Source organism: Rhinichthys klamathensis, unplaced genomic scaffold, assembly GCF_029890125.1.
Source record: "Rhinichthys klamathensis goyatoka isolate OS25496 unplaced genomic scaffold, OSU_Roscu_1.1 h1tg000325l_1, whole genome shotgun sequence".
NCBI classification, from domain to species: domain Eukaryota; kingdom Metazoa; phylum Chordata; class Actinopteri; order Cypriniformes; family Leuciscidae; genus Rhinichthys; species Rhinichthys klamathensis.
In genome coordinates, this window is record NW_026606840.1 from 506,444 (window position 1) to 521,151 (window position 14,708).

The 14,708-nt window shown below is 38.6% G+C and overlaps 1 protein-coding gene across 11 annotated transcripts in view; it reads left to right on the top strand.

The window, feature by feature from the left end:
- Positions 1-14,708, top strand: part of gab1 (GRB2-associated binding protein 1) — an 87,991-nt gene that overhangs the window by 59,798 nt on the left and 13,485 nt on the right. For 9 of the 11 annotated variants that reach the window (XM_056271728.1, XM_056271729.1, XM_056271730.1 and 6 more), the window contains exons 3-7: positions 6,468-6,693; positions 6,931-7,020; positions 8,461-9,104; positions 11,751-11,845; positions 11,961-12,264. In XM_056271728.1, coding sequence (XP_056127703.1) covers positions 6,468-6,693; positions 6,931-7,020; positions 8,461-9,104; positions 11,751-11,845; positions 11,961-12,264 — 1,359 coding nt within the window. The remainder of the gene's footprint in view (positions 1-6,467; positions 6,694-6,930; positions 7,021-8,460; positions 9,105-11,750; positions 11,846-11,960; positions 12,265-14,708) is intronic. The other 2 variants (XM_056271733.1, XM_056271734.1) reach the window with 1 other exon arrangement.

A 14,708-nucleotide genomic window follows, 5' to 3' on the forward strand; every position in this document is an offset into this window, starting at 1 on the left:
TTATCCCTGATGTCCTTACACAGCTCTCTGGTCTTGGCCATTGTGGAGAGGTTGGAGTCTGTTTGATTGAGTGTGTGGACAGGTGTCTTTCATACAGGTAGCGGGTTCAAACAGGTGCAGTTAATACAGGTAATGAGTGGAGAATAGGAGGGCTTCTTAAAGGTGACCTATAATTCAAAATTGAATTTACCTTGGTATAGTCAAATAACAAGAGTTCAGTGCATGGACATGACATAGAGTGAATCTCAAACTGGACTGTTTTCGCATTCTCATTTAATTCACGTTTATGAAAAACACCCCTGAAAAACGGTTGGTTCTCCACACAATACCGACTGTGACGCAATAGTCGGGATCATTAATATGTACGCCTCCAAATATTTGCATAATGCCAGCCCTCAATGCCAGGCGGAACTGCGCAGCCGAAGCATGGCAGTTGCTCAGTGTGGATGTACACATGAACACAAAAGTATTTTTTAGTTCCTTCATCTGAGCCTCTGAAGAAACAATGGGTTAATTTTATTTTCTCTGGAAATTTTCAAACATTTCACCGACTGTTTCCTCAACTTGGGCCAATACAGAGCTGGCCTCGGATCGAGCTACCAAGCCACTTTCTGATGTGTAATTGTTCAAGTTCAGACAGGTAATCTTTCTCTCAAAATCGTTCAATACTGTTTATGCATCAGTAAGTCAAGTCAGTGACTAAAATATCAGCTTCACATCGTTTCTTTTAGTAGGATTAAAATAATCGTATTTAAATTGTGAACAAATTATACACAGAAAGCGATCAAAGAACAATCTTTCCACACAGCGCGAGTTTATCTGGACACTTGCCAAACTCGTTATGAAATCAATGACGCACGTTACTGCACAACGAAGCTCTTACTGTATTTACATCATCGTGTTTGCATTGTTGAAAGCAGAGAGAGTGCAGAAACTGCTTTGCAATGATAAGATCTTCATTCTCGCGATCAACAGACTGTCATCTGCTCAATGCTCATCACAGCAACATTTTATGTGATGGGAATAGATCTAAATACTTTAAAAACATCTCACGATTCGTTAATCTCGATAGCTGTTATAGTAAAAACGTATAATAGCAGTAGTAAAAGTATTAGGGAGAGAGTTTCACATGTAATGCGTTGCTTTTTCATATGCAAGCATGTCAGCCAATCACAGCAGTGGGCGGTTACACTGAATCCCACAGCAGACACGCCCCTTCAAACAGAGTGTTCAAATCAGAGGCTAAAAGCAGGCTAGGAAAAATGCCATTTATTTCTAAATTATGATTATTTTTTATCTAAAAAACATACTAACATTATAAGGGTAACCCAGGAAACATTATAAAATAATAAAAAAAAACATTCTAGGGCACCTTTAAAGAGAAACTAACAGGTCTGTGAGAGCTGGAATTCTTACTGGTTGGTAGGTGATCAAATACTTATGTCATGCAATAAAATGCAAATAAATTACTTAAAAATCATACAATGTGATTTTCTGGATTTTTGTTTTAGATTCCGTCACTCACAGTTGAAGAGTACCTATGATAAAATTGACAGACTTCTACATGCTTTGTAAGTGCGAAAACCTGCAAAATCGGCAGTGTAACAAATACTTGTTCTTCCCACTGTATATCAATAACTATAGAGTGTCTTCATGTTCTGTTTTCGCTGGAGGAAAACAATTGTGTGATGAGGGGTGATCCGTGAACAAGTTTGTTGGTCCGGCGAATGACTAAATTGCCCGAATCAAAGGTATTTTCCTTAATGTAATATTCCTCGAAAAAATGTTCACTGCATACCTACTCTGACATCAGTGCCCAATTGAAGGGTTCTTCCTTTTCAGTGCCGCTAGCCAGTGAACTCTTTTGCCCTTTGCTTTAATGCTGTAAAAATAATTTCTACAACCAGGAGAAATACAGTAGTGCCCCTCATTTTGACTATGATGTGGCTTTCCAGTTTCCATCTTTAAATGTCTATGTCTTTAACTTTCCCTGTCAGTCCTCTACTATAACTATTTACCTCAACTAAGACAACCAACCACGTGACGCCACACACTGTGGTATTGCAAGATGGCAGCGCCCTTGCTCCAAAAGCAATAACAAAACATCCCTTTTTCATTAAAATGGTTACATTAATTGTGTTTGTTATATATGTTTTTATTAAAGTGGAAATTAGTTTACTAAATATTGTAAACTTGACTGACTGCTTCATTTCCACTTTAAGGCATAGTGTGTGGATATTAATTTGGTCATGCATGTGTTTTGCTTGGTAACCTTTCTGTGAGCGTCAAGTTGAGTAACTGAATATTCATGAGCTACTAAATTTGACAGCTGACTAATTAATAAGTTAAGCCTTCTGGAAAAACATCACATAGCATTATTTAATATTCATGAACATTTACACTCACCTGTAATTTAGTAATTGAAAAAAATTCGAGGTAACACTTTATTTTACAGTGTGCTTGTTACATGTTATATGTAGTTACTATAGTAATAACTATAAATTATGCATAATTACATGCAACTAACCCTACAATAAACCTGACCGTAACCCTGTAGTAACACGTAGTTAATTAATATTTCTCAGTACTTAAATGTATAATTACACTGTAACAAGGTTAGGTCACCTTAAAATAGTGTATCCCAATTCTATTATGAATACAACTTTAAAATTTGTGTAGTTACTTAAGTAACATTGGCTAAAGTACTGTAGTCGTTTTATTAGTATATGCTCAATATTAATAATTTTTAATATGTAATAAGTGCATAAGTTTATATGGTAGTATATTAATTTTTACTGTGGTTTAAAAAAGGTTTTGAGAATGAAGTCTGGTATAAGTCCTATAAATATATATATATATATATATATATATATATATATATATATATATATATATGTATATATATGTATATATATATATATTTATATATATATATATATATATATATATATATATATATATATACATATATATATATATATATATATATATATATATATATATATACTTTAATAATGTTGAAAATGTGAGGCACATGCTCTTTTTGCTATATTGATAATATATCATATCAAGAAATGCCCAAACAGTTACAGACATTTAATTTAGTCTGTTTTGAGACACACAGGGTTTGCCTTTATTAGCCACCAACACTAAACAGGGTACTGAGATTGCAAATATTTAGGGGGGTTTTCCAGGGCTTGGATGATTCAGCAGCTAGCCTGACAAACAAGAGCGGGAGGGGGAGAAGAATTGAGGGAAGGAGGAAAATGGGAAAAAAAGTGAAGAGACAGAAAGAGACAAAGTGGCCCTGACAGCCTTGAGCTGCCTGCACTTAGAGAGAGTCAAATGCAACCCAGTGAGTGGGTGTGTGTGGGTGTCAATGTGTGTGCGCACAAGTGGTGTGTTTGTGTGCGTTTTACTGAATAACTGAAAGCAGAGTTTGAAGAGAGACTTGTACAAAAACACGCACAACCACCCCGTCAGCTGCACTCCATTGACCTTGAGAGTAGGCTGTTCAAAGAGAGATGGAAATAAAAATAAGAAGTCAGAGATAAAGAAAAGCTCTTTTAAAAGAACAGACAAAAAGCTTCACAAGTTATCCTAGATGGCACATAAAAACCAAGACTGCCAAATCATGGATTAGTGGCGCTTTCTTATTAGCGTCTTGTATTCAGGGTTCCTCTCTACGCAGTTTTGCACGTTCACACGGCCTGTGTAGGATGCCAGTCTTAACCTTTATCAGTTCCTTTACAAAAACATGTAATTCTTCTCTGCTCTCGATTTTAATCATATCTTCAATATTAGGGTTGGGTATCGTTTGAATTTGAACGATTCCAATTCCGATTCCGATTCCTTGTTTTGATTCCGGTTCCTAACGATTCTCGATTCCGATTCTTTTAAGAGGCGGGGTCAAAAAAGTTAAGGATATTTTAAATGAGCTAGCTAACCAACGGTCTTTCTGAAGGAAATAGTCTAACCTTCTCCATCAATTTTAATTCTATGAACTTTTAACTTTTTATGAACTTTACTATGAATTTCTCACAGGGCTGTTTTCAACTACAATATAAATATCAAATCTATGAACTTGAATATAAATATTATAAATTATGAATATATTTTCACAGGGGTACACTTTCCTCAAGAGAGCTTTATTTTTGAAAACCTCATGAAAACACATTTACACATGAGTGTATGATGTTGCAGATACTTGAACATGTTACCGTGCTCCCACTGAAGGGCTAACCTAGGGCTGTCAAAATTGCTCAAAAATGACGTTCGAATATTCCCTCTAAAGAAACCACATATATTCGAACTATTCGAACATCTGGTTGCGCATTTTGTCAATGACGCGCATTACGTCAATAACAGGACAAATTAATACAAAGAGACATAACTACTTGTATAGGTAGTTTAAGTTTAAACATATTTGACAACGTATTAACTTACACAAAAACAAGTAAATCAACTAATGGCCAAGACCGCAGACCTCACTCTCGCTCAACCGCAGGCTCTCTCTCTCTCTCTCTCTCTCTCTCTCTCTCTCTCTCTCTCTCTCTCTCTCTCTCTCTCTCTCTCTCTCGCCCTCACGCTCTCTGCGCATAACGGTTTAAATGAACAACAATAAACAAATTTTGAGTGCTGGATCAAGAGTTTTGTGCAAGCAATTTAAGGTCACGACTCTTGTCCTAAATATAGCAGGCTTCATTCAGTGATTGAAACAAATATTATTAACATTAATTGAAGTTTTACAGTATATATAACCGACATTGATCGCTCCGAGTGAGCTGTGCTGTGGTAAACTGCTGCTATAATGGCTATTTTTTCGAGGGCGTCTGGCCACGCCCCCATTGGCGGTCTCTGACGTGTATGATGTAATGCTAGCTCATTGGCGCACACGTTGGAGGCGCCCGCACCATTGGATGTGCAGTTGCCGCAGCACAGCCAATGAGTGAGCCAGACACTCACAGTGCTAGCCGTGCAGCTGGAAAATGCGTTTTGCCACTCGCAAAGCAGACAGCCGCGCTTCTGCTACCGCGGGCGTGTCCGGTCGGCGGACTGTGAATCGAAACTAGGAATCGAAATTTAAACTTTTGAACGATTCCGGGAAAATCGAAAAGCTAGTCCCGGTTCCAATCGATACTCGATACCCAAGCCTATTCAATATACCTTATCTAAATATTTGGGCATAATTTGGCCATACAATACAAACTCAACCCTCTGGGGTCTGAGGTGTTTTTTGAGTCCTGGAGGTTTTTTGGCATGCCGTGACATTTGTGCTTATTTCTGTTACTTATAACAATTTCATAGCAAAAGTCTGATTACACTGTATTCAGCATAAACTCTGCTACAATAATATGTGAGCAGCAAGTATGTAAAGTTTGTAGTTTTGAGAAAATGGCGTGAATGATCATGCATATTGTGTTTCACACCTGGGAATACAAAGACCCCTCCCCTAATGACCCTGTCAGCTGAATGGGACTAGAAGAAAGAATGTAAGGAGAATAAAAGAATGGCTTTTTGATTGTTTGTATTTTATTTACAACACAATCCAAATACATAACGAAGGACAAAAAGGCACATTATTGATCACACTGATCTAAACAGAGAGACTTGAACAGTCACACTCCTTTGTGCCATTCCTGAAACACTTCCTGTTCAACATACCTGTCGTTTCCAAAGTGTTTGCTTTAGCCCTGCGTAAAGTATATTAACACAGGAAGTAAAACTGCACTTGTCAAGCAATTTCATGGGGTATTTAAGCTTCTTTGCATTTAAGTTGCTTTGCATAAATTTTTGCCTACAGTAGTTGCTCGCTGTTGATTTCCATAAATAAATGCAACATTTAGTTTTAAAATAAAGGGAAAATGTGTTTGGAATAATGCACTTACATTAGAGGTGCATTTGGAAAATGTCTGCGAAATCACTACGATAAGGCAAACCTTTAGTTGATAGTTAGGTCTTAGTTCTATGACCCTGTTCGACTTAATGTCATAAAACTTGGTAACAAATGTTTTTATTGAGACGTGTCTCCATATTTTTCAGTTGAATTTGTAATTATGAAATATTCTATAAATATTCCAGAAAACAGAAGGCATTAATGGAGCAAAAACTTTTTTTTATATATATAAAATAATGAATAAATAAATACATTTAATAATTAATTAATAAAACTGCTCTTTTTTTTTTTTTTCTTTTTTTTTTGTACTAATATACCATACCTCTCAACCACACATCTGAGTTTCATTTGATCAGTTCACACTTCTTTTTGCACGTAGCTCACCAGATGTCAGCCCGTGGAGACACTTTCACAATACTAATCTTTTTTGGTGCAGGGATGTTTTCAGTAAAAGCTTTTGATTAAAGCAGTGTTATCCTTAGTTTGATCTAATCTTAAGTGTATCTCAAAGCTTGTGATCTCCTAAAGTGTAAAGCCTAATGTTAATCTCTCCTCTCTGTTCTTTCTAAAGACTCCACAAAGGTCTCTCACCAAGTAAATGTTCCAGGGGGTCTGGTGGTGGATATGGCCCCTAGTGGAGGGCCAGGAGGAGCCTTAGGGGCTTCTGCACTGGCCAACCTGCCTCCTCCCTACCAGCCCGTCAGCATTAGACCCATGGGGTCCTCCTCCAGTCTGGATGAGCCTCAGGACTACCTTTGGCTACTCAACTGTGAGAGCAAGAAACCTGAGCCTAACAGGTAAGACTTGAAACACATCACATTGCATCACAGATGTGTATATAGGCTATTTTAGAACGTGGCTCATCCAATAATTTGTAATGTAGGTCTGTTACTGTTTTGAGTTTGTTTTTAAACCAAGTGTTATGTAATGTGAATGCCGCCCACCTCTACTAAGAGGCTCCTCGGTCCATTCAGGTGCTATGGGTGAAAATCTGGATATAAGGGGCTCATTGTGTGTATTTGTGTGTGGTGTAGTCCAGTCGCTCCTCTTTCTCTAGGGGAGGAGGAGCAGGAATACCTGCTTTTGGAGGAGTGTGAGAGCCGGAGCGCTGCTCCTGACAGTCAGTGAGTGAAGAGCATCAGTGTGAAGAATACAGTACTAAACCACACACATTTGGCCAGCAGCCTGCACACTTATTACAATAACTTACTGAAACAAATTTTACTGAGCAAAAAAGGTTGGTATTTGTGTATGCATAGTTTTAACTGGGACTTGTGTGAAATGTGATGTGCATGGTTGTGTTTGGCACTAACCTTGCCAGTTCTAGCTGTATATCTAGAAGCTTATTATTACACACACTTCGAAATACTTGATAACGATTGCTTAAACAATTTGTTAAACCATATGTGGTAAAATATTGTGTAATGATCGTTAAACTGGATATATGACCATTGTCCCTGGTCACTGGGAACCAGTCTGTGGCACTCGACTAGTTTGGTCCTCAATGACACTGTTGTCTATACTATCATAATACTTCTAACAACACAAATCAAAATTTTTGGTGTTTTTTGTAAAGGTGCATTTAGTAGTTGTTTAGCTTGCGTTGGAATTGCTGTTCTTCGTGGACTGTACAGATGCCACAGTGGTGTTAGATGCTGCACTGCCATCTATCGCTGTGGATCAGCATGATCATCTCTGAGTTTTATGTTAATTACACTGATAGTAGTGAGTTTTAGAGAGTGTTCTGTTCTATAATTAATTCCCTTTACCTGTCCAACAAAAAATAATCAACATGGGCATCACTGCTTAGGATTTTCTCCGTCATAAAGTCTGTCCACTTCCTGTATGCCATACCGATGTTTACACTCGTTTTAGTCTTTCCCAGTCATCTTCGGCTGTGCAGGTACTGATTCTCCACTGGTTAGACATGACAATAGGTGTGTACCATTATGTAATTTTCACTTTTCAAGGCAGCAAGCAGCCAATGAGCGTGATTAATTCTTTTCAACGTTTAGTGAAACACAGCAGGTCGCACCATTTCGTCATTGCAATACATTGAGAGGGGTGATCTGCACCATATATAATTATTTAGAAAGTGTTTATAGGTGACAGTATTTATCTCATTTGAATATACGCCATTCAAGTGACTCTTCACAAAAGCACTTTTTATTTTTTAATGTGTAAAACTTTTTAAATTAGCACCAAACTATTGAATGCACCTTTAAATGCCAAGTTGCTGTGTAATACGTTGGAGAATATAGTCAACTTGTCTTTATTTCAAAATAAAACCACTTTAGGATTCAGTTATTATGCTGTAATGGCCGTCTGACTGTACATTATACATTTTAAATGCCAGTTATTTTAAACTGAGATTTGTATATTGAAGTTAAGTCTAATTTGTATTGCAATTTTCATAATGAAGAAAGTTATTTTCAGGCAGCATGTTGACATGAATAGCATGGTATGTGTTTGAGGAGGTGTTTTCATCTTTGTAGTGATGAACAGCAAGTTTGTTGTAATATATTCAGTTTGTGTTATTTAACTGACAGTCGGTATCTGTGCAGGGCCCATGGCGACTGCTCCAAGTCTACCTCTTCCGAACCTGACTGTAATGACAACATCCCTTCCCACTACACGCCCACCACCTCCTTTTCTAAGCACGCCTCGATCAATGGTTTCTTTCCTACCCAGCATGCCGCTGGGCTCTATGATTCTCCTCCTTCGCGCGGGCAGTCGTTGTCGGCCGACTCGCAGGGCCTGTACCACCTGCCCCGAAGTTACTCTCAGGACACTGTGCTGCTGCCGAAGTCGGCATCCTCCCCTCCCGCTCCTGACAGTGAACCTGTTGAACTATATGTCTTTAACACGCCTGGTCGTAAACCCTCCTTAGAAGCCCAGTTACGGAACTTGTCGGTCAGCTATGATATTCCACCCACACCTGGAAGCAACTGCACCTACCAGGTTCCCCGTACAGCCGGGGTGGAGGCTGTTTCAGGGGCCTCAGACGTGGTACCGCCCCCTCGCCCGCCCAAGCCTTTACTGACCGCTGGATCAGTCCCACCTGAGCGGTCGCCCACGGACACGTATGTGGTGCCACGGTCAGTGTCTGAGACGGATGGGAATTACTGTGTGCCCTCTAGTGCAGGAGGGAACAAAGCACTAAGAAGCAACACTATTGGTACAATGGATTCTTCACGCCTGCGTAAAGGTGAGATGATATGAAAAGGTTAAAGCAAATGTTCAGTAACAATATAAGCTACAAATCTAAAGAAGTCTAATTATGATTGCAGGACTTTGGCTTCTAGATAACGTGCATAGATGTAACAGCAGTATGTTAAATACTGACTCCATGCAGAACTTTATAATGGTTGAGTAAATGGAGTACTTAAAAAAAAAATAAAAAAAAATACTTATTACAATAAATACTTGTTTCGATACATTTCTGTTTTAAATAAATGTTGTTCTTTTGAACTCTCCATTAAAGAATCCCGAAAAAATCAGTTTCCACAAAAATATTAAGTATCACAACTGTTTTCAAAATTGATAATAATATGAAATGTTCCTTGAGCACCAAAATCAGCATATTAGAATGATTTCTGAAGGATCATGTGACACTGAAGACTGGATTAATGGCTGCAGAAAATTCAACTTTACCATCACAGGAATATATTTTAAAATGTATTAAAATAGAAAACTATAAATTGTAATACTATAGGCTGTAGGCCTACTCAACGAAAGAAAATCTTGGTCGACTGAAGTCCTGAAATTTTCGACTAAAAATGATGTTAGAAAAAAAAAACCCGTTAAATTAATTAGCTGCACACTAAAGTACTTGGTAGCCTTGTTGTCCGCCTAAATGAATTATAAATAAACATAAAAACTAGTAGACTATTTGCAGTATATTAAATTGTTTTTGACCTAATTATTTTGCACTGAAATGAGTCTGTCGGCTCTGACAGCGTTGCATCACGTGCACCTGCGCAATATCATAGCCTATGATTTCCGAAAATAGTACTATGTTGTCAACTAGTGATATCATCACAAGAACTGTTGAGGAATATGCAACAATTTAGACAATTCTTTTTATCATATGTTATAATAATAAGTTATAACTGTCAGACACTATCATTTCAGCCACTCTGTGCATGTCCTCGCATGAACATAGGAGCTCAGCTTCGCGGCCAAGACACAAATATACTATTAACTTAAAGCTTTTACTCTTAATAAACACAAAAGGCACGTCCACTTTAATAAAAAAAGAATATTTATTAAACAAACCAGATCAAGAGCAGAAACGAAACTAGCATAACTAGCCAATTCTGATAGCCTAACGTTACTCAAAACAGACAGGGCAACCTAACGCAGACAAGTTAGCTTACCGCTTTTAGATATGTCATGTTTGTCGTCGAGCTGTGGAAGGCAAAACTGTTGCTTGCAAACTTTGCATTCGACCTTTTTCCGTTATCAATTTTAACAAAATGCTGCCACACTGTCGATGTCTTTGTGGACTATTAAACGCTCTCACAATTAAATAAATAATATTCAGCATCAAACCTTCTATAGCCTACTTATCTGTCGCTCTTCTCCAGTTGGTTGGAAAACAAGGGGGGTGTTCTGAAGACAGACTGTTACCTGTGAAACAAGGTTACTCTGAAAACACCCCCATTAGCAGTTAGTGCTTTCCACCTGATGAAATGAGCGCGGCAAAACTGATGAAACGAACGCGGCAAAACTGATGAAATGAACGCGTCAAAAAAATCGACCAATCAGAGTTTTGGTCGAACCAGAACGTATCGCCCAATTAATCGACTAATCGACTGGGACAGTACAGTACAGCCCTTACTATTTCGAATTTTGATCAAATAAATGCAGCCTTGGTGAGTATAAGAGAGTGACCCCAACCCTCTGAACGCTTGTGTATAATAATTATTTATATTGCAAATATTTGGGGCTGTAATGCATTTTGCATTGTAGTAATTGATTTTACTACAGGTTTGTTCTGACAATATACTTGACAATATACACTCTTTATAAAACTTCTTATATATTTGTTTTCTTACAGTTGGCCAGAATGTACTGTGAATATCTTTATTTTGGGATCCTACATATTGCTTATTGTCTCATTGCCTTACAAATCATTATCTCAGGATATTTTAATAGAAGGCCATCAAGCTGTTTGTGCTGAAACAATGGAGTCATGTAGTCATGAGTGGGGCCCTCTAGTGTTGTTTGGTGGTATTGCAACATCTTGTTTACATACACTCCCTTCTTCACAGATGCCTCCATAATAACGCACAACCATGTATGTATGCATGTATGTTTGGGGGACAGTAAGAATTTTTAAAAATAAATTAATAATTGTATACAGCAAGGATGCATTAAGTTGACCAAAAGTGACAGTATAGACTTTCGCATTGTTATAAAAAAATATATATATTTAAAATAAATGTTGTTCTTTTGAACTATCTATTCTGAACTAACTAAGACTATTACTTGATAATCCTGAAAAAAGGGTTTCTACAAAAACATTAGCAGCAGTTTTCAACATTGATAAGAATAAGAAATGTTTCTTGTGCAGCAAATCAGCATATTAAAAGGATTCTGAATGATCATGTGACTCTGAAGACTGGAGTAACGATGCTGATAATTCAGCATTGCCATTAGAGAAATAAACTTCATTTTAAATTGTATTAAATAGAAATCAGTCCTTTAAAATTGTAACAATTCACATTACTACTATAGTGTTTTACTATATTTTTTATCAATAAATGCAGCCCTGGTGAGCATAAGAGAGGCCTATGATTTGACCTTTTTTTTTTTGACAGCGTTCAGTTATTTTGTATTTATTTCACAGATTACGGATCTCAAGACTGCTATGATATACCCCGTCCCTTTCCCCCTGACAAAAGTTGTTCGTTTGATTTTAATGAAAGCTTCAACAACTATTTAGTAAGTTTTCTTACTTTATACATTTTATATTTATCTATACTAAAATGCTATGTCCCACCTTTCAAGAGTCTCAATTATCCCTAACAGTTTCTTCCCTGTTCTTTGATGCATGCAGAAGAATAAAGGCATGATGCCAGTAGGAGGTGTTTCCACTGAGGAGATGGATGAGAACTATGTGCCCATGAGCGTCCACTCATCGTCACATCACCGCTCCGGCAGCCTATCAGAACCCATTCAGGAGCCCAACTACGTGCCCATGACACCAGGCACAGTGGAGTTTTCCTCTCTCGGAAAACAGGTGCCCCCTCCAGCCCACATGGGCTTCCGTTCCAGCCCCAAGACCCCGCCACGCAGACCAATGCACATAACTGAATGCCAACCGCCACCTGTAGACCGCAACCTCAAACCTGACCGTAAAGGTGAGCCCTGAGGTTTGTTTCTTTTGTGGTGGGTGATTATAAGTGTGTGAATGTGTATGGTGCTTGCATCTCTTCAGCACAGCAACTCTCATCAACACATTTCTCACTAACAGGTGCCGGCCCATGCTTATGAAACATCTCGTCCGCATGAAACGCTTTTGAAACTAACGTCGATCGAGTTCTCAGACTGCTCGTTGTCATACGGTCATAACTCACATTGCAGATCTTTCAACTTGCTTTGCGAACTAGTCTGCACTGCTGTTTCAGTGGCCTTTGCCTTTTAATCGTTAGCATGTGACCTCACAAATGAAAGAAGCTATTGTCCACAGACTCTGAGCCTTGGGTATGAGGGAGCCTGTCTGCGCTGTTAGCCTGGAGCGGTCACCTCTGTCCCCATTGTGCCTTAGTGAAAGACCTCTTTGATGGCCAGACCTGCGAGGGGAATTTCAATCTGGTCTGAGAGAAAAAGGGGACGTGCTGAAAGTTGCACAAGCAGGCCCGAAACATCAGCAGCCAGCTGGGACACCACTATTGATCCTAACATTAATGGCAGCAGCTCTCTGCGCTCATTCGTGTTACTGTTTCTGAGCGCTGACTAATGCAAGATGCAGCAACTTGCATGCAGAGATGCACCGCACGGCCATAACTATGCTTACACCAAGTATAATTAGCAGGTTTGGTTATTTCAGAGACACCTTTGACTAGCAGGTGCATAATATCAAACAGCAATGCAATGTTCCTGAAAATGTAATTAGATATGCTCATAAACTACCATGAAAACACATTTACCAAATAAATAGCTTGATGTGTATGAAGAAGGTCTTGTGACGTTGCTTCAAGTCATGTGACTAAATAAGTAGCGCAGATGATTGGCTAATATTACCTCTGACGATCTGTCACTCAGACATAAGGCATCTGCCATCGATCAGTAGCACACCTGAAGCGTGCTCTAAACCTTCAAGACATTTAATACATTTAAAGATGCAGTATGCGATTTTTCAAAATTGTGGTTAAACACTCTTGATAATTGAAATCAAACCAAACAAACACCCCCCTCCCTTCATTGCTCCGCCCCCAAAATGCACGAACACGCAATGCAAGTTCAGCAGCACACACTCAAAACCAATGTTACACACGTACGGAGCAGAAACAACGCACAGCCTCGGTGTCCGTTTTCAGGCCTTCCCGCTTTGGTCTCTCCAGCGCTGGAAAGCTTGTCTAATATTAACGCGGGTCCTAAAGCTCTTGCCTGATCATAACCCTTCATTTTCCAGTAATATTCCTCTGAGTCTTTCTCTTTTGTAATGTCTTTCTCTCTCTTCAAATCTCCCTCTTGCTCTCTCTCTCTCCTCCCCCATCATGAGTGGACACGCCCCCTACTGCTGATTGGCTACAAGCTTGTTGTGGTGCTCAGTCCAATGCACTTTCAACAGCGTTGTTCCAAAGTAGCTTACTGCACCTTTAATAAAAGACCCCAAATGCCATTTCTTTACTCATGACCATTTTATTCTTTTGAATGGATGGAAAGTTGTATCGTTTGCATTTTTTTCCCATTATATTAATTTTAATTTATTTTTTTGGCGTAAATTACATTCCAATTATGCATGGAAACAAAGCTACTACAACATAATGCCAATGGTTTTAAATTGAAATGTTCAACAAGCACATACTTGTATGATGTTAGGTTGTCCACACACATTTGGCCAAGTAGTGTATGTACTGTAGGGTAATAAATAGGTCTTCTTTTAAAATCAGTTTTCAAATTTTCTTTAAACATGGGCCAAGCACAATTTTCACTGTTCTCTCATCCTTCTCAAATGTCCAGTGTGTTGTAAAATGAGTCCTTTCTGCTGCTCTTCAGGCCACAGCTTATTCTGTTTATGTATTTGCAAGCTTTTGCTGAACATGGTGTGATTCAAATGGCTTTGGTGGCATTTCATAGGCAGTTGTTGGATACTTTGTCTCTTAGCATGTTTGTCTTTGCTCATTTTAGTGTCTATTCTATATTAGATTTCTGGCTAAATTCAAATTTTTGTATCTGTTCTGTCTGGTTTCTATCTCTCCTTTTATCTAACTTTTTACCTGAACATTCACATCTCTTCTTTTGTTTTTGGTCTGTTTAATTGTGGCCATCATCACTGTTGACTTGTGGTGTTTTCTTCAGTGTGGCATCTACATGCGTATAGCAGAACAAAAATGTTGGATAAAATTTTTCTAAAATTGCAAAGACATTACTGAACCCTTCTGTCTGGCTGAGCCACATGCTGGCGTGTCGTCGGTTGGTGTGAATGCTTTACTCACCCACGTGTGTCTGTTTAACCCTGTGCATGTCTCGCCCAAGTCCGTCTTTGTGGGAAAGCCTTGTTCGTCGCATGTCTTAAATGCATGAAGAGTTGTTGCCATGGCAGCAGCCCAACACATATTTGTGCGGAAAAAGAGAGGAG